This window comes from Thalassophryne amazonica, chromosome 16, assembly GCF_902500255.1.
Source record: "Thalassophryne amazonica chromosome 16, fThaAma1.1, whole genome shotgun sequence".
Taxonomy (NCBI): Eukaryota; Metazoa; Chordata; class Actinopteri; order Batrachoidiformes; family Batrachoididae; genus Thalassophryne; species Thalassophryne amazonica.
In genome coordinates, this window is record NC_047118.1 from 2183821 (window position 1) to 2210474 (window position 26654).

At 42.8% G+C, this 26654-nt stretch overlaps 1 protein-coding gene across 1 annotated transcript in view; it reads left to right on the forward strand.

The window, feature by feature from the left end:
- The window catches only part of ppfia3 (PTPRF interacting protein alpha 3), a 130817-nt gene that overhangs the window by 8964 nt on the left and 95199 nt on the right, over positions 1-26654 (forward strand). Inside the window, 10 exon segments of the mRNA XM_034191294.1 lie at positions 8651-8752; positions 8873-9112; positions 9200-9259; positions 12361-12489; positions 12585-12677; positions 19401-19453; positions 19552-19645; positions 19883-20017; positions 23292-23375; positions 23568-23699. Coding sequence (XP_034047185.1) covers positions 8651-8752; positions 8873-9112; positions 9200-9259; positions 12361-12489; positions 12585-12677; positions 19401-19453; positions 19552-19645; positions 19883-20017; positions 23292-23375; positions 23568-23699 — 1122 coding nt within the window.

Sequence of the window (26654 nt, forward strand, 5' to 3'; positions counted from 1 at the left end):
CTCAACAAAAATATAAACGCAACAGAGAGAGAGAGAGAGCACTTAATCACAAACAAGTTATCCCAAGGTGCTTCACATGGGTTAGGTCTTTTTGAGGAAGAAACCTCAAGCAGCCCAGACTCAGAGGGGTGGCCCACTGCCGAGGCCATTGTAACAATATCAGAGTACAAAAAAAGTGAACAAAATGCAGAAAAACAGTCAGTATGAGTTGATCCAGTCCATAGTGGCCGTGACATGTATACAGTTGGTACACTTGGGTATACAACTGTATACTACTGGAGTGACTTTGTGTCAAATCATCAGTTATTTAAGGAGACTGATGAGGAGTATCACTTGAATTGTGAGAGAATGTCAGCTATGACATTTTGGCCACGTGGCACCCTGCTCTGGGCCTGATCCAATACAGAGGTGCCTCAAAGTTTAGGACCTCAGTGACCAAGGCTAAGGGGGCGGCCAGGTTTTGTGTGGCTGCGGCAGTTAGATAGCTACATCTGAGAAGTGGAGATGGACCAGACGTGTTCAGTTAAGGATTCCCACTTTTTTGTAAAGTATTAGTAAGACACCTCATCTGCATAGTCCCAGTCCCTCCAGCTGTAAGTGGGTACCAGCATTGCCTGGGGGATGTAACCTGTGATGGACTGGCTGGGAGTTGCAGAATCTCATTTGTTTTATGTGATGAATGTCCAGCAAGTCCTTCTGTATTATTTATTGAATCTGTAATGACTTGTTAAGGGTTACAAATGTAAATTTACAGATGGTTAAATGAGAATAGTAAGTAGTATAAATTATTCTGTGGACCTGGCAGTTGTAATAAAAAAAAAGAACAAAAGAAGCCTGGGTTCACTTGTGTGTTATTGTGTACTAGAGCTGCATTAATGCTCTTGTACCTGCATCAATGGTAAATATATCCACCAGGTGGAGATATTGTTCCATTTCAAGAACTTGAGACACAATGACAGCCAGCCTGTTTCTTATCTTAGCAGACTGTTAAATTGATTTGTGCTATTATTTATCTTGATATTATTATATTTTATTTTATTTTAGCACTGTTGTCGTGCTGCTCCACAGCCTGTCCAGTGGATTTTTATTTTATTTTAGCACCGTTGTCGTGCGTTACCTGTGCTGCTCCACAGCCTGTCCAGTGGATTTTTATTTTATTTTAGCACCGTTGTCGTGCGTTACCTGTGCTGCTCCACAGCCTGTCCAGTGGATTTTTATTTTATTTTTTACCACTGTTGTCGTGTGTTACCTGTGCTGCTCCACAGCCTGTCTAGTGGATTTTTATTTTATTTTTTACCACTGTTGTCGTGTGTTACCTGTGCTGCTCCACAGCCTGTCTAGTGGATTTTTATTTTATTTTTGCACCGTTGTCGTGCGTTACCTGTGCTGCTTCATGGCCTGTCTGGTGCCTTAACTAAAGCACTCTTTCTGCTGAATCACCTCTAAATTATTTACACATTATTCACTTTCCGTGTTTTTAGGAATCCACTAGGTTGCGTAGCTACTAGCTTTTAGCCGATTTAGCATGGCGGCTTCTCCTGTCTCTCCCGCACTTTTCTGCTCTGGGTGTGAAATGTTTAGTTATTCCTCGGCCTCCTTTAGCAGTAATGGTACTTGTAATAAGTGCAGCTTATTCGTAGCTTTGGAGGCCAGGCTGGGCGAATTGGAGACTCGGCTCCGCACCGTGGAAAATTCTACAGCTAGCCAGGCCCCTGTAGTCGGTGCGGACCAAGGTAGCTTAGCCGCCGTTAGTTCCCCCCTGGCAGATCCCGTGCAGTCGGGAAAGCAGGCTGACTGGGTGACTGTGAGGAGGAAGCGTAGCCCTAAACAGAAGCCCCGTGTACACCGTCAACCCGTTCACATCTCTAACCGTTTTTCCCCACTCGACGACACACCCGCCGAGGATCAAACTCTGGTTATTGGCGACTCTGTTTTGAGAAATGTGAAGTTAGCGACACCAGCAACCATTGTCAGTTGTCTTCCGGGGGCCAGAGAAGGCGACATTGAAGGAAATTTGAAATTGCTGGCTAAGGCTAAGCGTAAATTTGGTAAGATTGTAATTCACGTCGGCAGTAATGACACTCGGTTACGCCAATCGGAGGTCACTAAAATTAACATTAAATTGGTGTGTAACTTTGCAAAAACAATGTCGGACTCTGTAGTTTTCTCTGGGCCCCTCCCCAATCGGACCGGGAGTGACATGTTTAGCCGCATGTTCTCCTTGAATTGCTGGCTGTCTGAGTGGTGTCCAAAAAATGAGGTGGGCTTCATTGATAATTGGCAAAGCTTCTGGGGAAAACCTGGTCTTGTTAGGAGAGACGGCATCCATCCCACTTTAGATGGAGCAGCTCTCATTTCTAGAAATCTGGCCAATTTTCTTGGATCCTCCAAACTGTGACTGTCTAGCGTTGGGACCAGGAGGCAGAGCTGTGGTCTTATACACCTCTCTGCAGCTTCTCTCCCCCTGCCATCCCCTCATTACCCCATCCCCGTAGAGACGGTGTCTGCTCCCAGACCACCAATAACCAGCAAAAATCTATTTAAGCAAAAAAATTCAAAAAGAAAAAATAATATAGCACCTTCAACTGCACCACAGACTAAAACAGTTAAATGTGGTCTATTAAACATTAGGTCTCTTTCTTCTAAGTCCCTGTTGGTAAATGATATAATAATTGATCAACATATTGATTTATTCTGCCTAACAGAAACCTGGTTACAGCAGGATGAATATGTTAGTTTAAATGAGTCAACACCCCCGAGTCACACTAACTGTCAGAATGCTCGTAGCATGGGCCGGGGCGGAGGATTAGCAGCAATCTTCCATTCCAGCTTATTAATTAATCAAAAACCCAGACAGAGCTTTAATTCATTTGAAAGCTTGTCTCTTAGTCTTTTCCATCCAAATTGGAAGTCCCAAAAAACAGTTTTATTTGTTATTATCTATCGTCCACCTGGTCGTTACTGTGAGTTTCTCTGTGAATTTTCAGACCTTCTGTCTGACTTAGTGCTTAGCTCAGATAAGATACTTATAGTGGGCGATTTTAACATCCACACAGATGCTGAGAATGACAGCCTCAACACTGCATTTAATCTATTATTAGACTCTATTGGCTTTGCTCAAAAAGTAAATGAGTCCACCCACCACTTTAATCATATCTTAGATCTTGTTTTGACTTATGGTATGGAAATAGAAGACTTAACAGTATTCCCTGAAAACTCCCTTCTGTCTGATCATTTTTAATAACATTTACATTTACCCTGATGGACTACCCTGCAGTGGGGAATAAGTTTCATTACACTAGAAGTCTTTCAGAAAGCGCTGTAACTAGGTTTAAGGATATGATTCCTTCTTTATGTTCTCTATTGTCATATACCAACACAGAGCAGAGTAGCTACCTAAACTCTGTAAGAGAGTTAGAGTATTTCGTCAATAGTTTTACATCCTCATTGAAGACAACTTTGGATGCTGTAGCTCCTCTGAAAAAGAGAGCTTTAAATCAGAAGTGTCTGACTCCGTGGTATAACTCACAAACTCGTAGCTTAAAGCAGATAACCCGTAAGTTGGAGAGGAAATGGCGTCTCACTAATTTAGAAGATCTTCACTTAGCCTGGAAAAAGAGTTTGTTGCTCTATAAAAAAGCCCTCCGTAAAGCTAGGACATCTTTCTACTCATCACTAATTGAAGAAAATAAGAACAACCTCAGGTTTCTTTTCAGCACTGTAGCCAGGCTGACAAAGAGTCAGAGCTCTATTGAGCTGAGTATTCCATTAACTTTAACTAGTAATGACTTCATGACTTTCTTTGCTAACAAAATTTTGACTATTAGAGAAAAAATTACTCATAACCATCCCAAAGATGTATCGTTATCTTTGGCTGCTTTCAGTGATGCCGGTATTTGGTTAGACTCTTTCTCTCCGATTGTTCTGTCTGAGTTATTTTCATTAGTTACTTCATCCAAACCATCAACATGTTTATTAGACCCCATTCCTGCCAGGCTGTTTAAGGAAGTCCTACCATTATTTAATGCTTCAATCTTAAATATGATCAATCTATCTTTGTTAGTTGGCTATGTACCACAGGCTTTTAAGGTGGCAGTAATTAAACCATTACTTAAAAAGCCATCACTTGACCCAGCTATTTTAGCTAATTATAGGCCAATCTCCAACCTTCCTTTTCTCTCAAAGATTCTTGAGAGGGTAGTTGTAAAACAGCTAACTGATCACCTGCAGAGGAATGGTCTATTTGAAGAGGTTCAGTCAGGTTTTAGAATTCATCATAGTACAGAAACAGCATTAGTGAAGGTTACAAATGATCTTCTTATGGCTTCGGACAGTGGACTTATCTCTGTGCTTGTTCTGTTGGACCTCAGTGCTGCTTTTGATACTGTTGACCATAAAATTTTATTACAGAGATTAGAGCATGCCATAGGTATTAAAGGCACTGCGCTGCGGTGGTTTGAATCATATTTGTCTAATAGATTACAGTTTGTTCATGTAAATGGGGAATCTTCTTCACAGACTAAAGTTAATTATGGAGTTCCACAAGGTTCTGTGCTAGGACCAATTTTATTCACTTTATACATGCTTCCCTTAGGCAGTATTATTAGACGGTATTGCTTAAATTTTCATTGTTACGCAGATGATACCCAGCTTTATCTATCCATGAAGCCAGAGGACACACACCAATTAGCTAAACTGCAGGATTGTCTTACAGACATAAAGACATGGATGACCTCTAATTTCCTGCTTTTAAACTCAGATAAAACTGAAGTTATTGTACTTGGCCCCACAAATCTTAGAAGCATGGTGTCTAACCAGATCTTTACTCTGGATGGCATTTCCCTGACCTCTAGTAATACTGTGAGAAATCTTGGAGTCATTTTTGATCAGGATATGTCATTCAAAGCGCATATTAAACAAATATGTAGGACTGCCTTTTTGCATTTACGCAATATCTCTAAAATCAGAAAGGTCTTGTCTCAGAGTGATGCTGAAAAACTAATTCATGCATTTATTTCCTCTAGGCTGGACTATTGTAATTCTTTATTATCAGGTTGTCCTAAAAGTTCCCTAAAAAGCCTTCAGTTAATTCAAAATGCTGCAGCTAGAGTACTGACGGGGACTAGAAGGAGAGAGCATATCTCACCCGTGTTGGCCTCTCTTCATTGGCTTCCTGTTAATTCTAGAATAGAATTTAAAATTCTTCTTCTTACTTATAAGGTTTTGAATAATCAGGTCCCATCTTATCTTAGGGACCTCGTAGTACCATATCACCCCAATAGAGCGCTTCGCTCTCAGACTGCAGGCTTACTTGTAGTTCCTAGGGTTTGTAAGAGTAGAATGGGAGGCAGAGCCTTCAGCTTTCAGGCTCCTCTCCTGTGGAACCAGCTCCCAATTCAGATCAGGGAGACAGACACCCTCTCTACTTTTAAGATTAGGCTTAAAACTTTCCTTTTCGCTAAGGCTTATAGTTAGGGCTGGATCGGGTGACCCTGGACTATCCCTTGGTTATGCTGCTTTAGACGTAGACTGTGGGGGGGTTCCCATGATGCACTGTTTCTTTCTCTTTTTGCTCTGTATGCATCACTCCGCATTTAATCATTAGTGATTGATCTCTGCTCCCCTCCACAGCATGTCTTTTTCCTGGTTCTTTCCCTCAGCCCCAACCAGTCTCAGCAGAAGACTGCCCCTCCCTGAGCCTGGTTCTGCTTGAGGTTTCTTCCTGTTAAGAGGGAGTTTTTCCTTCCCACTGTTGCCAAGTGCTTGCTCACAGGGGGTCGTTTTGACCGTTGGGGTTTTTCATAATTATTGTATGGCCTTGCCTTACAATATAAAGCGCCTTGGGGCAACTGTTTGTTGTGATTTGGCGCTATATAAAAAAAAAAGTTGATTGAGTTGATTGATTGATATTATTTAAGCTTTTAACTGATGCAGTTATTTTATTCACAGATCAGTTGTAATTTGTCTGACTACTTGACAGTTTAATTTTACAACACGGGTCATTGGGAGGGCTGGAGCTTATCTCAGCAATCATAGGGTGAGAGGCAGGGTTCAGCCTGGACACCAGTCTGTCGCAGGACCACATACACACAGACAAACACATTCACACATGCACGCACGCTGAACGATCAAGTTCAAATTTCCAGTCCACCTAAAACCTGCTTGTCTTTGGATGTGGGAGGAAGCCGGAGCACCCGTTCAGTAAAATATCAGTGAATTTTAATGTGTAACAACAAATTTCACGGGACCCCTGGTCTTCTGTAAATACTACCATTTTTATTATTTTCATTTGATGTGTGATTAGTGCAGAAAACAGTGTTACGTATGATCACAACGTATGATAAATTTATCGTTTCAGTCAACATGCATGCAGGAGTCAGCCGGTGATGACACATCCCTCATCGTCAGCTTTTCTCCGTCGTATCAAAACGAATGAACAGATGTAACCGCGCTGCACTGAACATCTGGATATTAACGCACCGTGTGAGTGACAGGAGGTCAACACGGCGCACGCTGCAACGTCCACAAACACGCCTTCACAGAAGAAGAGACGAGGCACTGTGATAATTTACAGTCGCTGAGGTCACGGAGTTTGTCTGTGTGTGCAGATGCTGCCAAGAGAGAAAAATAAAGAGCGGGACGGCGAGAGCAACAGCATGGTGCAGCGAAAAAAAAAACGTTGATATGAAACACACACAGACTCACAAATCAGAAACCATTTGCATATTTCTCCACACTAATGATGTGGCTTCTGGAGCACGTTTCAGCCGTCGCCTGGCGAGGTTGAAGCGGATGACAGGATGAATGCCAGGGTCGGGATGTGAGTGAGGTAGAAAATGAAAAGTGCACGGAGGCCGGGAATGGGAGGCGTCAGGTGTTCGGTCGTCCGCTTAGCATGCCAACCCAGAGTTATGCAAGCTGTGATTACAGACGCGTCGTGAACGTATGACTCAGTCTGAGCGGCTGCTCTCGATAATGTCACTCATCACGTCTTTGTTGATTTGTTCCCATAGATACGGTTTAGTTAGACAAAAGGGATCAGATTTTAATCATGACTATCATGTCAGTAACTTCACAATTATATATAATTCTGATAAATTACACTAAATCACAATATTTCAGCTGGAGTCGTGTCAGCTGGAAATCGTTGACGTTGCACTGCGCTGAGCTCAGTCTTTTTATCTTCAGCTTGTTGAACCTTCAGGCATTTGCTCTAATTACAGGTAAGTCATCATTATTGTGCAATTATAAACCGATTTCACGTGTGCAGTTAAACCTGGTTGTTACATTTTATATAGATCTTTTTTTGTTTGTTTTCTGGTAAATATTTCACAAGAAGCCATTTTACGATACTCATGCAGAACGACATATTCTTAGTGGAAATAGTGACGTTCGGACCAAAGCGTGAAGTTGATGCAGTCAGTGGTGCATTTGGAAAAATGGGAAACCAGAGTTTCATCATAAAGGTTCAGCTGAAGAGATGGTGGACTCCATCTTGCACCCTACAGGAAGTGGCACACAACAAAACACAAATGTCGGTGCTAGTTTCTGCATGATGCAGTTGTCATTTTTATGCCCTGCATCCACATGATACCACCTTCTTCCAGCGTTATGTCTCTTCTGACTGCTGGATCTAGATGCGCTTTCTGCACCAGATTTACTCATCCTTTGAATAGAGATGCACCAGGGTCCAACACATCTACTACTGTACGCAACAGGTCGCGGGGTCATTGCGTCTCACAGCAGCCTGTACGCAATGTTCTTCAAATGGAGCAATATCTCCACCTGGTGGACATTTGCCATTAATGTAGCCACATTATAATTTCACCAATAGCTTTTAGTCTTTAGCCATTAAAGGGAAAGACAATGATGATAATAAAAAATAATAGTAATAATAATAATAATAATTTATTTATATAACACTTTCAAATAGAAAACATGTACAAAATGGCAATCTGATTGGTTGATTTTGTGATACGCCTACAAAACACACCATGATAATGTTTTGGGAATTAATCCAGCCCTCTTGCGCCCTCGTTGGTGTTGACGTTTCCCACTGCTTAAATCGCATTGTGCACATGGACACGCCCCCAGTGGATTTTTTCAGCCTGTGTAACTTGTTTTTGTTTTCGCCATCAAGATCAGGCGCCATTGGTTTGTGTGATTGTTGTTTTATAAGCAGGACGACTCCAAAACTGTCAAACCACTTCTGATGAAACTTCAGGACCTAATTGGACGTCATTACATTATAATTCCTACTCTAGTCGTCCCCTTGGGGGAAAATGATTCAGTCTTTGCACATCAATAACACGGTGCTCATCACAAACCTAATATGAACGTTTTGATGGTGGGAAACCAAAGAAGCCAGAGGAAACCCACACAGGCAGCACGCAAACTCCACCCACAAACAGCCCAGCTGGCATCCAATCTGGTTGTAAGAATTCCGGTGAAGATTCCTCTGTGCTGCACATGTGGGAGAGCCAAGAAAATTAGAAAAGCTTTATTTTTATTATGGCTCTTGGCAGATGTCTGAGTTGTGATGAGTTCCCTTTTCATTTGTGGATGCATTGAACTTCACAGTTTCGTGTGTGTGTGTGTGGTGTGAGATCTCCTGCAGAGTCAGTAACAGCACCCTCTTGTGGCCTTGCAGGAGTTTGCAGTGCTGACCAAAGAGCTGAACCTGTGCCGGGAGCAGCTGTTGGAGAGAGAGGAGGAGATTTCGGAGCTGAAGGCCGAGAGGAACAACACACGAGTCAGTACAATCTTTAAGATGTCAGATTTCTTCTCCTTTGATTTACAGCCTGAAAGCTCTCAGCATGCTGCAGGAATCAGGTGTAGAGTTTTATCGTGCACTAACACTGCGAGTTTCCAGCTGCTGCTGGAACATCTGGAGTGCTTGGTGTCCCGTCACGAGCGCAGCCTGAGGATGACCGTGGTGAAGAGGCAGGCCCAGTCTCCCGCCGGCGTCTCCAGCGAGGTGGAGGTCCTCAAAGCCCTCAAGTCGCTGTTCGAGCATCACAAAGCGCTGGATGAGAAGGTGCGGGAAAGGCTACGGGTCGCTTTGGAAAGGGTGGCAGTCCTGGAAGAAGAGCTGCAGTCGTCCTCTCAAGAGGCAAGGCCACGTTTGTGTGTTTGTCTTTATCGGCGGTTTGTGAACGCTGCAGCGTCTCCTTGACGACTCTCCTCTGTGTCGCTTTAGGTTTTGTCTTTAAGGGAACAAATCAAGCGAAGGCAGCAGGGCCTGGACAACGGCAAAGAGGTAACGGGACGCCTGCACACATGGCTTTAACAGTGAGACACTGCTGATGACAAAATCGTGTGTGTGTTACATAAGGACTGAATGATCATGTGATATGCAGTCAGGTCCATAAGTATTTGGACATGTTTATAATGTTAAGTTGAAATGAAAACATCAGTATGTGCTGCAGACTTGGAGCTTTTATTCCAGGGGTTTAGCATGAAAAATATTCCTTTAACCATTTAAGATTTGCATTTGTAGTGCTTCCAATTTCAGGGTGAATAAGTAATTGGACACAGCAAATATAACCATTATTTTCAATATAAATGATGAAGTGGCAAAAATCACAATTTACAGCCTCATAAACATAGTTCATATAAATTCACACCCACTGCAAACATGCTCAGGAAATTTGTGTGAAAAAGGGGATAAAATTAAATTCAAAACCTGTTCTGTGGTGTTGCAACTCCAGATTCCACCAATAGAGGGTGGTAGTGCCTTTCTGTCAGTGAGGAGCCGTCACCCTGGAGAGGTGGAAGGACGACGATGGGTCAGAATAAGTAATGGGGACAATAAGGAAATGTTATAGCCAACAGTTTACACTTGACCCAGCAAATTTGAGACAATCTTATTTTATCATGCAAACGGGGATCCTATAAGAAAAGTTCCTTTGGAGCAGGAGCCAGTCTTCAGTCTTACCTCATCACAGTGCAGCTACACTGGACTGGCCACCTGTTGTGTATGGATGACAACAGGGTGCCCAAGGCCATCTTCTACAAAGACGTCCTCAAGACCTGTAACTTCGATGTCAGGATCTGGGAGACTGCAACCATGAACTGTCTTCTCTGGTGTGCTATGTTGAACTCTGCATTTAGCACCTTTGAGTGGAAGCAGCTTCAAACTGCCAGAGAGAAACGTTATTGCAAGAAGCATGCCGTCATCCTTGAAGATGCCACCATCCATCCGTGCACCATCGACTGCAGACAACGTGCTTCCAGGACCTGTTTATTCAGTCACATTAAGATAAACCCTTAGTGGGGATTCATCGACAATGCTCACCCACTCCACGACTGGGGCATAAGTGGCCACAGGTCTGACTTACGTCTGTCTCCATTGTCTTTGGTTTTTCCAACTCTTGCAAAGGTGAGGCAGGAGATGTGTTTTAATAATGGAGGATCTATGGTGGTCAGAGACCCGCTGGATAGTTGATGTTATCCCACCACTCTGAACAAAGGCATGTCCTCGTCCATTCCAATGGGACCTGGACTTGGACCATGAGAGGTTAAATTTGAAAACAGCGTGGCTTTCCCATACTGTCACTGCCACCATTCAAAGTACAGGATCCCCGTCTACAGGGTCTGAGCCCGTTATGTGGGTTTTGCAGGTGTTCGCACGGGTCATTCTTGTGGGCCCCCGGGATGCGTTTATGAAGGGGGGGCGATGTCAAAAGACTGGTCATCTTTTCTTGGGGTTTAGCTTTGGTGCTGGATGCGCTGTGTTTGAACGTGCGGTTGAGGTGGACTTAAAGACACTCTCTTAAGACAGCTTTATGACGGAGTCTTGCTGAAGTGAAACACGTCCGTGATAACCCTCACAGTCCCCAGGAACTCTCCCTGAATTTGGGATACCAACTCTTATCAAACCCAGGTACTTGGAGTTCACAATCCAGCATGCAGCAGTACTGAAAACTGTAGTTTTAATGTTTTTTTTTTACAGCTGCCACAGATGACTATTTTGACAGTCGACTAGTCAGTGATTATTTTTGTGATTAGTCGACTAGTTGGATCATACGTAAATTGCAGCTTATTGCAGTTTATCGATATTGATACCATTATTGATTCCGCTTATCGATCAGATTCCTTATTGATACCTCCTGTGAATTTTCTGTGTACTACAAGTAGGCTTTAGAGGTTTTCTGTGTCAACAACATTTCATTGAGTCTTAAAGTAAATAAATATGAAATTGGTCACCGGATCCTTGATCGCTGGACATAAATAAACTCTACATAGAAAAAAATCTGTAGTTTTTGTCAAAAGTATTTCCTTTCAGACGTCACGTATGTCTCTCCATACGTCTAAGCTGAGCTCAGCCGGCTGCTGGAATCTGCAGCCACACAGTCTTGGGCTGCTGCACGTCAACCAGGACGTCTCATTTTGGGAGGAAAAAAACAAACAAACATTTTGATCAATTACAGTTTATTGTTCCCTTTGAAGTTATTAATTCCGAGCAGACTCTATCGTTCTAACATGACTCAACGGTGCAGCGTTTGGAGCAACGGAATGGGGACGATTCACGTTTCTTTCTTGCAAGACAGGAGTCCCAGTTAGTCTAATCTGCACAAAAGTGACTCACAATTGACATATTTTAATGGCTTTGAGAAGAGTTAAGAAGCAGAGTTGCCGCTTCTAAAGAGAAACGAAGCAAAGATCCAACAAAGCAGTGGATCGAAGCACTGCTTCATTGGTTCAAGGTTCAAAGCAAATGACTCGCCAACTACCAAATTAGTTGTCAACAGTTTCAATAGCTGACGTAGTCGTGGCAGCCCAGGTTTTTTTGCACGTGTGTGTGTGTGTGTATATATATATATATATATATATATATATATATATACACACACACACAGTACTGTCCTCCCACTGTCTGTGGATATGTTTGTTGTTGCAATTTTGCTAACCTGATAGCTGTTGTTAGCTGTGACTGCCTTCGCCACCCTGCAAACAGAGTAGTAAATTAAAACGTGACTGTAACCTCCGTGTCATCAGTTCTCTTCCATTAGGACTCTTTGGTGCACCAAATACATTTTGTAGGATTCTGTACTCCTAAATCTTGGAGGCATCTTTCTTATTTTTGACTTGTGGTGCTGCTTGGAAAATGGAACGTGTTCCACTCAGGTGTGGCGTCACTCCCGGTTCTGATTTCTGAGTTGAATGCAGTGCAGCACAACAAAGTGGACTTGGACACGCCGCAGGAGGCACTTTGGACCGCTCGCTGTAGTGCGTCAAACGTGGGCCCTCCATCCTGAAAACCTTCATGGGGATTAAATACCGTGGGCTTTGCATGCACACAGAAAAGCCATTCTTTATTACATTTTTAACTAAAAGGAGACTTCACTCTTCATGCAGCGGCTTCCAAACGGGCCTTCCTCCATCTTGGATGAGAGCGACATTGACAGACAGAGAGAGGGTGAGATTGAGAGACAGAGGTCAGAGCTGGGCCAGCTGAAGGAGAGACTGGCCCTCATGTGCAGACAGGTACCAAATACATGCTGATCCTTTCAACATGACACAAAATGGACAAAAACCATGACAAGATCCTTCTCCAATTTGAATCCTGAACTTGTTGTCAGGTTGGAGAGATTGAGGAGCAGCTGACATCTGCCAGGAGGGAGCTGGCTCGATCGGAGGAGACCAACCAGAAGCTCCAGAGAGACGTGAAAGAGGTGAGACTCAGACTCAGTGTGTGTGTGTGTGTGTGTGTGTGTGTGTGTGTGTAAAAGTGCAGAAACAGTCTGTCCTCACAGAAATAGGTAACAGTTTGCTATGGTAACAAAGCCATTTGCCTCTTTTGGCACCGGTGGCTGCTACTGTACCAGCCTGCACGCTGTTACCATGGTGACAGTGCCATCTGTAGAGCTGCAGTAATTTATTTATTTATTTTGCCTGAAGCGACCCTGGTAATCAGTCGGTGATGCTCCATGTGGAGCATTTTGAGATGAGCCAGTTTATTCACTGAACCTTTTTTTATTTTCGTCCCTTGACTTTGACAGAATGCTTTTTCTCAGTTGCGTCTCTTTTTATCTTCCCTCTCACCCTGCGCCATCTGTTGGACTCGTGCAACAGCTTAAGTGGGTGCTTCTGAAATCTGTCAACAACTATCAACTACTCTGCAAGCAAATTCCCTGGCGTCTGCACTTAACATGTAAACTTAACATTTGACCTGCCCTGATTTCTAAGTCTTGTTTAATTTTCATTATTATTTTTCCATTTTAATTCTATCTATTTATTATTATTTAAATAAAAAATATCCAAGCTATGTGCAAATCTACTACAGCAGACAGTTATTTCCTATTTTTTGTCTTTTCACAGAGCCCCCAAAGTAAGTCCCAAACACTGATCATTTATTATTGGTATCTTGTGCACTCAAGATATTATTTGTCTTCTGGAACAAGTTCTTAGCTTGCACACTTAAGTTGTCATCTGGATGTAACAAGTTCTTATGTTGTGGAAAGAAGCCATTATTATTTTGTTTGCACAAGATATTATATTGCGTGCACAAGATATCCTGCTGGAGCACGTTATCTTGTGCACAAGAGACATTATGATGCATGCACAAATTGTTATATGGTTGATAAAAGTCATTTTTTGCATTCAAAACAGTGTTAGTTTATCTGTGCAGTGAAATTCCTTGTGCACATAAGATATTTTGTTGCATGTTTGCACTAGTTGTTAGCTCATGTGCACTAAATATATCATGCGACCGGGTTATTTTGTGCACACACTATGTTGTGCTATGTGCACAATTCATTATCTTGTGAGTACAAGTTATTATCATGTGCACAAAAAATCTATATGGTGACTAAATTATTTTCTATGCACCAGATCTTGTTTTGCACACATGCAAAATTATGATGTCTGCACAATCTATTGTGCACATGCATTTCTAATGTATGTTTATGAACAATTATCTTGATACATTGTATGTACAAGTTGTTAAAACATCCTATCCTGTGCACACAAGCTGCTGTGTTGCATACACAAGTTATTCACCTAACCCTGTGTGTGCAAATATTAAATTATGTGCACTGGTGAAAATAAGTAATCCTGCAGACAAGATATTTTACACGCAGAAATTATTAGAATTTGTGCACTTTACATCATGATTAAAGGTACAGATTATGTTGGGTACACAATATTATTTCATGTAAATAAGTTATGTTGTGGCAACAAGATTTTCTTTTATATATTTGTGCAAGTCTTTTTGGAAAAAGTCTTGTGCTTACAACATATTATGTTGAGCCTACACATGATTTTCATGTGTACACAAGTTATTAATTTGCATACACAAGATGTTTTGTGCATGCAAATTATCTTGCTGTAACACAAGATAAGTTGCATGTACTGTACAAGATAGTGTCTTGTTGACAAAAGATGCTGTATTGTAATGTGCATCGTTCTTATCTGCTGAAACATTGTCATCTCACAGTAACAAATTATCTTGTGAATACAATCTATCATCTCATACACGTTTTGTTTTAGGAACAAGATTGGATTTTGTGCATATGTTGTATCTTGTGTGGATCTGATAGTTTGTGGGAACAGGTTTTGTACACTATACCATATTATGTCATGCAAATATTAGGGATGCACCGATACCACTTTTTTCCAGACTGAGTGCAAATACGAGTACATACATTTTGCTACTCGTCGATACCGAGTACCGATACGAATACTTAGTGATACCATTACAGTTTTATGATGATTTTGAAAACATGATTTATTCATCAATTGTTCCTTACTTTTGACTGTAACTGCTACCAATATCATGTGCTTTGTTTTTAGTTACAAACATTTCACTTAAATCATGTAACTTTACTTTTTACTACAACAAATTGTCCTTTAACATTAACTGTGTGTTTCTAACAAACATAACACTGACAGACATCTCACTGGAATGTAACCTGTGGACTTCAGCACTACAAAACATACAACATCAGGAACTGAACTGAAACTGTTCATCAGTAACTTTGTTTATGTCTGTGCGGACTAAAAGCCTGTTTTGAAAATGTGAGGGGCAGATTCTTTTTGATGAAAAGAAGCTTCTCTGTGTTATCAGCTGTGAGCCTGTTTCTGTTTTTATCTACACTGTGTGACACTGAGTTCACGCGCCACACTATTTTTTTTAAACTTTTAATTAAATACCTACAGGTAACACACAAATACAAACCGTAAATGTTTTTTCCGCAAAGGTGGAACATGTAAATTTTGGAGGAGCACGGCGTCGTGTACACACATGGTGTCGCGCGGCATCTCCGCAACAGATGGAGGCAAAACTGAGTAATTTTAACTATTTTTTTTAACTACTTTTTTTTTTTTTTTGCTTTGTGGATCATGGGATAATTTCATCACGTGCACACAGAATAGCCCATTGTCTGTGGTAACTGAGCCGTCAATGAGGCGTGCAGTGACTCTTTCAACTTGAGGCGCAAAGTGCAGCTCGTGGAAAGGAGAGGAATTAAGCTCCGAATGCAGTGCCACAGACATTCAACAAACGGATGACACCTGTGGCAGACCGAGCCGGTCTCACGGCCTGGACAGTCACACCAGGGGATGAAACTCACCAACCTGATGGACAATCTCTGCCGCTGAAACCCTGATCTGACGGAACTGTGGCGCAAAGTCCCAAAGTCACAGAGGAACTTTTTTCAGCCACGACAAGGAATTAAAGTATTTTCAGATGTTGTTTTCCAAACTCAGGAGGCTGTATGTAGATTATTTTTCTTCAGGATCATGTGATGATGAATTCCACTGAAACAGGTAAGACTTTATTATTTACTCTGTGTGTGAATTCACTCCACATGAGGACTGCAGCTTTCAGCCAATCAGTGGACAGCATTGATGGACATATTTTGGCTTATGAGTAAATTACATGAAAGCCTGTAAAAAGCTATAAATTAGGTGCATCACTGTTTAAGCCACAGTGTTCAGAATGTATGAAAAAAGTAGCGGCTTATAGTCCTGAAATTACGGCGCGTGTGCGTGAAAATCCCACATTGAGAGGTTGACATGACGCTGCTGTAAAGGGGTATTCGGTGTCGTAGTACCGGAGAGGCTTTATGATTATAAGTATGAGTAAATGAATACAAAGCAAATATAGTAAATCAAATATAGTCATGTTGAACAAAGTTATTTTACATAAACAAAATATTTTATATGCGTAGTTTCTTATGTGTACAAGTTATCGTTTTCTGGGAATAAGTTATCTTGTGGGAACAAGAAATGCCCTGGTATCCGTGTTGAGCTCTCAAGCTTTGTTTTCCATCTTTTCAAACTGGTTTAATGTCGTGCACAAAAGATAAATTATGCATTCATGATTTAAAAAAAAAGTGTCAGGATTCACTAAACCATTGTTGTTTTGTTTCCAGACATATAACGATGTTTAGACATTATTTTAGCTGTCGATCACAGCACTTCAGCTGCACAGGCAAATCATGACACTAAGTTCTTACTGCAGGTGTTGGCTTTAGTTTGAGTGTCATTACATCCGAACTGGGCGCTTATTTGAGTTTGGTGCCCATTTTTAAGAGCTCCAACGTAACTGGATAATTAATGGGATGAATTGTTTGAAGATCAAATGTATGTTTAGTTATCATGAACTCTGAATAATGTTTCTTAAAGCTGTACAGCCTTTCAAATGTCACAAAACGGACAAAATTTAGGGCCCCTTCACACATAATGCGAATTTGGTCGAGTTGCGCATAAATTGCACATGAAGCAGGAATCGCGTGCAGAACATGTAAAATCGTCTCTGTCGCCAACACCTCGTACACCTGTTGCTACAACTATTTACGCACACTAGTGGCTGGAAGACAGAGCGGGCACTGTGAGAGCCCATCGATCCCTCCCGCGACAGGTGTCGGCCAAATTCCAGCTGACACACATGAACATCTAACTTCGCTCTTTTGGCACTTAGAAAATGTGTGGCCATTCACACTATCATCACAAAAACAGTCAGAAGACAATCATTGTCGTGCTGGCAGTGAAATTTGTCTAAGTGCCCTACAAGTGTGGCTTTGGTGTGTGCGCTAAACTGACAGGAGGTGTGGCCGCGGACAGAAGCGGCTGTGGAGATCTGTGGATCTGGACAGTCCAGCAGGACAACACATACTGTGTTTGGACGGACATGAACTAACAACTGCCCACTGTGACGCGCCTTGTGTCTGCTTGCTGTATCGGACCGTCGTGGTGAAGAGAGAGCTAAGTAGGGGGGCAAAGCTCTCGATTTACCGATCGATCTACGTTCCGATCCTCACCTATGGTCATGAGATTTGGCTCATGACCAAAAGAACGAGATCGCGAGTACAAGCGGTCGAGATGAGTTTGCTCCGCAGGGTGACTGGGCGCTCCCTTAGAGATAGGGTGAGGAGCTCGGTCACTCGGGAGGAGCTCGGAGTCGAGCCGCTGCTCCTCCACATCGAAAGGAGTCAGTTGAGGTGGCATCTTTTCCGGATGCCCCCTGGACGCCTCGCTGGAGAGGTGCTCCGGGTACATCCCATTGGGAGGAGGCTCCGGGGAAGACCCAGGACACGCTGGAGGGACTACAGCTCTCGGCTGGCTTGGGAACGCCTTGGGGTTCCCCCGGAGGAGCTGGGGGAGGTGTGTGTGGATCGGGAGGTCTGGGCGGCTTTGCTTGAGCTGCTGCCTCTGCGACCCGACTCCGGATAAAGTGGAAGAAAATGGATATATATATATATATATATATATATATATATATATCGCTGTGGTGACAGGTTGCAGTGAGCAAGCGCATGCAGGGAGCGCACATTGACAGGCTACCCCCAGGTTGAAACTGTTAGTCAGATCATAACATGCAGCAGGCGAGCTGACTGTCACGTCACCCACGTGAGCTCTGTTCCACATGACACGGTGTCTGTGCTGCGGCGCGCCATCCACAAGATGCGTGTGTTGGGCAGGACACGCACGTGGCTGGCTGGACGCACCGGACCAGCAGATGAGCACATGAGAAGAGCGAACTGCTTCTCATTCATGTTATTTCATGACTGTATGTCTGTGACCATGGGTCATCTCCTGAGGAACAGATGTATCATATTTGTATTGCCCACTTGATAAATGCAGTGTTTTTGATGTTGTATGGGTTTATTTCATTTGAAATACATCCATCTCCTTCCTCATATCAGACAGGTTCCCGCAGTTTTCACAGGACTGTGATTGTAGCTCAGTGGTAAAGTTTTTGACTGGCAATCAGAGCTTTTGAAAGGCGCAGGTTCGAGTCCCGTGGGTGGCATATAATTTATTATTTTTTGTATTTTCAGCAGCTGCTGTGTTCCCGTGTGCACAAAACTGTCGCAGCTTGTATTTTTTTTCTTCACAGCTGTTGCACGATGTGTAACCACATCGTGCAACAGCTGCTGGCAGTGTGTTCCCGCGTGCACGAACTGTCGAACCGGCATTGTGCATGCCTGCCCATCGGTGCAATGTTTTGTGGTTGGGTAATGCGAGCTGTTTTGCCGTGAGTCGCCCTGAGTTGTACTGTATTTGCACTATGTGTGAAGGGGCCCTTAGTTTCTACTGCAATCCAAGCATCATCATGTCGGTTTATTTTTGTAAAATGTTGCAAAATTGCAGCTCATTTTAATGAAGAGAACATACTTATCTGGGGGGAATTCCATGGGGAATGTTGTCTTTTCCTTCTAACGTGACCATGCAGAGGGAGTGCAGGAGGACGTGTGTGTGTGTGCATGCATGAGGTTTTACTTGATGCGCATTCCCGGGGTGTGCAAGCTAACATCCATCAGATGTCTGTAAATCACTTCAGATGTGTTTCAAAAACAGCATTTTTAAATTTAGAAGTGTTTATTTCTCACTAACCTTTCCAAAATATGTGACAAACATATTAGATTTATACATTAATAAGCTGTTTCGGATTGTTTTCCACCATCTTCTTTTATTTTGTTAGCGAGAGCAGCTAGCTGTTGTCAAACTGCCTTTCTTTACTCTGATTAGCTGTCACCGTGTGCTTCCCAGCGCCCTTATACAGATCCGTGGGAAACCCCCATGTGATTTATGACGTTGCTATCGAATGTAGGTCATGGCATCTGATTGCTTGACTTTCTCCCCAATAGGGGTTGAAATTCTAAATTTTTTCCAGATGGTGCAAATTTTTATCATATTGGCAAAATCATAATCCCTCATTTAAATGATAAGGAATAAATTTATAGTGGTGCCAAAGAAAATTCTTTTTCTGACTTAAATCTTAAAAACTCAAAGACCGTACAACTTTAATAAATGTTGGTCATCTTATGTACGAGAACACGAGTTATCTTGTAATTAATCTCTGTTCATTGTAAGTGGGACTCAGTTTAAACTGGCTGGCATCTTTTTACTGATGCATCAGATTATTTTTTTCTTCCTCTCAAATCTTCCAGGCGCTCTGTCAAAGAGAGGACATGGAAGAAAGAATCACCACATTAGAGCGCAGGTTTGTGTGTTCCCCTTAAAATATGCTGCCTTCATTGATCTGTCTGTCTGACCATTTGTTCTGTTTTTTTTTTTTGTTTTTTTTTTTCTGGTTTGCAGATACTTGAGTGCCCAGAGGGAGGCGACATCTCTGCATGACATCAAAGATAAACTGGAGAACGATCTCGCCAGCAAAGAATCTCTCTTCAGACAGGTGGGGGAAATCTTTCTTATTTTTCTTCGTGTGTGTGTGTGTGTGTGTGTGTGTGTGTGTGTGTGTGTGTGTGTGTGTGTGTGTGTGTGTGTGTGTGTGTGTGTGTGTGTGTGTGTGTGTGTGTGTGTGTGTTGTTGGTTGGCAGCCCGGCTGTGTTTCACAGCGTTAATTCCCCTGCTGCTCATGTCTGCTGCTCCTCTGCCACCCGGGATTCACCTTCACTCCCTCTTTTTGCAGAGCGAGGAGAAGAACCGGCAGCTGCAGGAGCGTCTGGACGACGCCAAGCAGAAGCTGCAGCAAACCCTGCAGAGGGCCGAGACGCTGCCCGAGATCGAGGCCCAACTCGCCCAGAGAGTGGCAGCGCTCAACAAGGTGTGTGCACATGGTGCGGACCCGCACACACGCTGCTTTGAGTTTGCACATTTCTGAACCACTTGGGGGAAAAGATTTTAAGTGTCAGAAACATTCAGGTGGTATTTCTGTGTAATTCCACGTTTCTTTAAAACAGTTTTTCATCTGAAAATATTGCAACTTGTGTTCCCATTCTCCGGCATCTCCGAGGACAACTTGTTTGTGCATTCCCATGATGCTTTGCTGTTCTCTCACTATGTTTCAGTTTGCATAAGGCCACAGTGCTCCAAGCAGGAGTTTCATATGTTTTAATATCATATATTATACAAATAATGGATGGTAAGGAGTCCAACATAGAGAAATATTGGATGAAGAAAAGTTATATTGGACTTGGCTACACCTCGTCCAATATAACTTTTCTCCTCAATATGTTGGACGACTTGCCATCCATCAATCCCCCCCCCCCCCCCCCCCCCCAAAAAAAAATTAAGCAAACAACAAAGAGTCAAGTAAATTAGATCAGTTTATTTTGTTGTGAACAGCAGATGAATGTTTCTAAAACGTCAGTAGCGTGCTTGTCTACCTTCTTAGTGTTTTTGGCATCCTTGGAGTTCAATATTTCCACCAGTTCTTCTTCTGTGAACTCAGCAAACCTCGCTGGCAGACGATTTTTCTGCTGTTGTTGACATGTTTGTTGCCATTTTTTCAACCAGCGTCTGTCAGCTAGTTCCTGACCTTCGTATGCTGCGCTCTGATTGGCTAGCTGTTGCCAGTAAGCTCTAACACTATTGGTCATTGGGAACCGATCCAATATATCTTTTGGTCCTAGCCTTTTTGGATCCTTTTGGATCCAACATAACTTTCTGGTGCCAAGCATGCCAAAATACAGGTAAATGATGGACAGAAAGGTATTGCAATCTGAGTGGAGAACATATATATATATATATATATATATATATATATATATATATATATATATATATATATATACAGTATATGTCACACAAACAGGAAAAAAGTCTTTGACTTTGGTTCATGTGGGACCAATAAATCAAGATGAACCTGATTCTGTGTGCAAATCAGAAAAGGTAAGTTTTTGTTTGGAGACATTTCGTATCCAACACATTTCTAAGAGATGTGGATTATACGATTTCAGTATAACTGTTTTTTGGTGTGGTACGGGTCAGAACGGTTAAGTCTGGCTTGGTTTGCATTTCCACAAACTCCTGACATGATGCAAAGTAAAAAAAAAACAAACCCTCCATCACACAGCAATACAACCATTGAAGTGATTCAAAATATGTGAAAACACATTTTTACATCTGCCGCTTATCATTTTCTGAGGCTTATCAGGGTCTGGCAGACTAAGCAGCTCCTCCCACACTTCCCAATCCTCTGCCAAGTCCTGTAACTTTTCCCGGGGGATCCTGAGGTGTTCCCAAAGCCCGACCTGGATAAATGAACGACACTTTGTAGTGCAGCAACTGTGCTCCCATTGTGCCAATTTTTATTTATTTATTTAATATAATTATTTATTTATTTTTTGCAAAGTGAAGTTTTTTGTATTTCTGAGGGCTTCATATTTTTCTGCTCTATGCACCCCGTGATTTGTGCTTCTCTCCTCCCCGCCCTTTTTTTCCCCCTCCCTTTCCATTGTGAGTTTGCCTGTTTTGTAACTTTTTTTCAATTTATCAAAGCAAAAAAGTATTGTGGCCTCAAGCTTAGAGTCGGGAATAGACACTGGTGTGTGTGTGCGCATGTGTGTGTGCGTGTGTGAGCATGCAGCTCTGCATGTGTTTTGTGTGTGTTCATGCATGGATGTTTAATGACAGATGGTTATCAAATATTTTCATCAAGCGGTGCCAGAAATTCATAATCAAACAATCTGCACTGGAAGCAGCTCGGGGAAACGGATCCCAGGACGCCCGACATGTTCTGAACTGCACGCGGCACACATTCTACAGAAGTGGCGGATATAATTGCTCGTCTGTTAACCTCTACCATTCCTCTTCACACGCTTTTCACTCGTGCCAAAAAAAAAATTCACATTCCCTCTGCTGCCAGCTGTTGGTGGCGACACTTTTTTTACTCCTCACATGTTCTGGCTTGATGACTTCTCTGGAAGAGTCCTGAAGTGTGCAAACAGCCATTGCCGTTGCGCTGTGATCTGTGCAGACATGTAACTAATTGGGCAGTAAACCCAATTAGTTACCCAATTTTGATCAGGATATGTCATTCAATGCGCATATTAAACAAATATGTAGGACTGCTTTTTTGCATTTGCGCAATATCTCTAAAATTAGAAAGGTCTTGTCTCAGAGTGATGCTGAAAAACTAATTCATGCATTTATTTCCTCTAGGCTGGACTATTGTAATTCATTATTATCAGGTTGTCCTAAAAGTTCCCTGAAAAGCCTTCAATTAATTCAAAATGCTGCAGCTAGAGTACTGACGGGGACTAGAAGGAGAGAGCATATCTCACCCATATTGGCCTCTCTTCATTGGCTCCCTGTTAATTCCAGAATAGAATTTAAAATTCTTCTTCTTACTTATAAAGTTTTGAATAATCAGGTCCCAGCTTATTTTAGGGACCTCATAGTACCATATCACCCCAATAGAGCGCTTCGCTCTCAGACTGCAGGCTTACTTGTAGTTCCTAGGGTTTTTAAGAGTAGAATGGGAGGCAGAGCCTTCAGCTTTCAGGCTCCTCTCCTGTGGAACCAGCTCCCAATTCAGATCGGGGAGACAGACACCCTCTCTACTTTTAAGATTAGGCTTAAAACTTTCCTTTTTGCTAAAGCTTATAGTTAGGGCTGGATCAGGTGACCCTGAACCATCCTTTAGTTATGCTGCTATAGACTTAGGCTGCTGGGGGGTTCCCATGATGCACGGTGTTTCTTTCTCTTTTTGCTCTGTATGCACCACTCTGCATTTAATCATTAGTGATCGATCTCTGCTCCCCTCCACAGCATGTCTTTTTCCTGGTTCTCTCCCTCAGCCCCAACCAGTCCCAGCAGAAGACTGCCCCTCCCTGAGCCTGGTTCTGCTGGAGGTTTCTTCCTGTTAAAAGGGAGTTTTTCCTTCCCACTGTTGCCAAGTGCTTGCTCACAGGGGGTCGTTTTGACCGTTGGGGTTTTTACGTAATTATTGTATGGCCTTGCCTTACAATATAAAGCACCTTGGGGCAACTGTTTGTTGTGATTTGGCGCTATATAAATAAAATTGATTGATTAAACGGTTTCCTTTGTGTTAATTGTGTTTGTCTTCTCCGCTTCCTTCCTGTGCTGCTGCTCAGGCAGAGGAGCGTCATGGCAACTTTGAGGAGCGACTGCGACAGATGGAAGCGCAACTGGAGGAGAAGAATCAGGAGCTGCAGAGAGTGAGTCATGCCCGTGTCTCTTTTCATCGTGCTGATTCTTTTATCAGCCTTTTCTCTGCACAATAGTGCGCTGATTTTTTCCGTTTCCCTCCCTTTGACCGCGCGCTTTCAGATACAGATCTTTTTGTCTTCTTGCCACTCGAACAGAATGCTCGTCATTAACTCCTCTCTCACGTCATGTCCCCCCCCCAGGCAAGGCAGAGAGAGCGGATGAACGATGAGCACAACAAGCGTCTCTCAGACACTGTGGACAAGCTGCTGTCCGAGTCCAACGAGAGGCTGCAGCTCCACCTGAAGGAGAGGATGGCCGCCCTGGAGGAAAAGGTGATCTCCTCAGGTGGACAGAGGATTTACCGCAGCAGAAGATCTGAGCCAATTAATCCAAACTCTTCCAACACCTAAAAGTAGCAAAAATTGAGAAATAGTTTTGGAAAACCTCCAGTGTTTGTGAAGTTTTATTTGAGTACTTCCATGTGTAGACACAAGCTGATAACATCGATGTTCAGAAGAGCCGGTTTATCCCAGAAAAATACAGCATCACAACGGGGAAACTTACAGGGTGACGGGGCAACTGCTCCACAGACATCCAGTGTCAAATCACCCCCCCCCCCCCCCCAAAAAAAAAACCCTCAATCAATAGATCATGAGCCATTCGTCAATTTTGACTTAAGCAGTACCACTTAAGGCCATGACCTACACAAAAATGTATGGTGGCCATCCAGGGTGGTAGCTGCAACCAGGTAGGGGTGAATGAAAATTAAACAGGGGTCAAAATTGAAAAATGCTCCAATCATATTGAAAATTATACCACATGATTTATCTGATCATAAAGATTCCAAAAAGCTATAGTTTGGACTATCTATGACGGAATGTTCTGGAGTTACGGGGTGAAAACAGGAAAAACTGTGACAAAGGTCAATTTCAGTTTGTGCAGGGGTCAGAAGTTAATTGCTCCAGTTTGGGTAAAAAGTGGTGAAAATTATGTCCTAGCAACAGACTGCAGATTCTGTCCATCCAAGACTTCCAACACTATATTCCGCCATCTTGTGGTTGGCCAGTGGGGTTCAGACTCGTAAAAACAAGGTGAAGTTTCATTTATGTCTGTGACAGTTTCTGTGATATAAAAAGGAAAAAAGTAACATTATTTGTGCACGTTTACCACTGACACGTCAGTCCTTGAGGTAGGAATGTGCAGAGAGAATTTCTTGACCTCACGCCTGGCGATTTTCTGGAGCAAAATGCAGGAAAAAGCATAGTTGGATTGTTTTTGTCTGTTAATGATGGGGTCAGTGGTATTTAGAGAATTATTATTTTCACTGAGAAACCAGAACTTTTTAGACCACACCATGTTTCATTCTTCACTTGAAAAAGTGAAATTTGTTAAAATTCCTTTTGAATATTAATATTGTCGCCCGTTCCGCTGCTCCTGCATTGTTCGGGATCACCACAGTGGATACAGCCAGATCCGCATTGATATTTGCCACAAGTTTTACGCCGGATGAGTTTCTGTGTTGACAATGAAAGGTTTAGTGACTTTGACTTCATGGGCGATGCTGTGATCTTTGCTGAGTCAGCAGTTACCCTGATTGCACCACTCAATAAGCCGAGTGAGGCATCAGATTTATGATGGTCCTGGATCAAGACTAAGGTCCAGACTTTGAATGACTTGTGCAGTGAAAGTGCCAGACTTGTACATACCTCCACTTTTCTCAGCAGTCATGTTCGTGTCTCTGGGTCCACTGCCTCTGTGGTCGATAGACATCTCTAACCAGTTTATGGAGTCATGTAGTTGCTGGACAGACGTGTTCTAGGATGTTGATATCTTTGCAGGAGAGCAGAGGTCAAAGTCCTGGTGCTTCTAGTCTTGGGGCTCGGTCACACGGCACACGGTGATAGCTGAACGAAGGGGAAAAAGTCACAAATCGTTGAGAGGTGGACAAATGATCCTGTACTTTTCCATCACAGTAAAGCCTGCGAATCAAGAGCGCATAAAGGAATGAAACAAAACCAAAACTAATGAAAGAAAAACGAAGCGAATGGCGACCTCGACGCTTTAAACGAAATCAAAACGAAACATTCATGATGATGTGACTGACAGCGGGCATGAGACTGAGCACAGCCAGCCCTGTCCTTGTGTCCACAGCACCATGCGGGGTCTGGTTGTCTTGACCACAGGTTTGTCTTTGTACACGCAGGCCAGCTACAAACGGCTGGAACATGCGTAAATAGTTACAGTAGTTGATCAAACGTTCTTGCTGCTATTGTTTCTTTATGAAAATGAAAATTTAGCTTTTCGTCCCACACATGTACGAGTCACGTTCAACTCGTCGGAGCTTTAGTTACTGATCCGTTCAGATATCATCGACATTTGTGCAAGATGTCTGACTTGAGAGATTGGACAAAGTTGGACGACAGTCAAATGGAATGCTGATGTTACGGGAACTACACGAATGACGAGGAACTGTCAAGAAAAAAGAAAGCAAAACGGAATACGGACGAATTGAGGTTGTCGTCGGGATTCATTCACATTTTTCAACAGTTTGAAAATTCTGACAAAGCTCCAGCTACAGGAATGAAGCTGGACGACGGTTAAACGATGCCTCTGAAAGTAAACGTAAGTTCAGATTTCTTGTTTTGTTTTTTGCTTCGGTGTCCTTCATTAGTGTCATGTGACCGGGGCTTTACTCTATAGTTCTGAGACTTGGATGTTCACCAGCAACTTTAAGGCAATGATTGGATGACTTTGGTGCCAGGTCTCTTTGGAGGATCCTTGGACACCACTGTAATGGTTCCTCATCGAGACTCCGAAGAGGAGTGTCGCTTGCATTGTGAAGGAGATGTTTGCCATGTTGTGCTTTTCCCTTGATACAATCCAGCACACAGGTGCCTCACTGTTGAGGATCCCAGCAACTGGAGAAGGCCAAGGTAAAGTCCATGTTTCACCTGACCTGAGTGTAGCGTATAAATGGCTACTTTCCAGACATGGGGATGACTAGGTGTTTGCTTCAGCAGACATCATCCAGCACTCAGGGTGACGCCAGTGTGTGCTCTCAGATGGGACTTATATGGTGCATTCACATGCTTGACAATTAGCCCAGTGTTTGCCAATAAAGAGTGAAATGTTGGTTAATGTCGACCATTGCCGAGGTCCACCAGACTCCACAGGAGCTAAGCTGACGTCAGTCAGGCAACACTGACGTTCGTCGTGGTCCTGGAAAAATTGCTTAAACTATTCAATGTCAAGAGTTGAGCTACGTCACCTCCACTAATACGCCGTTA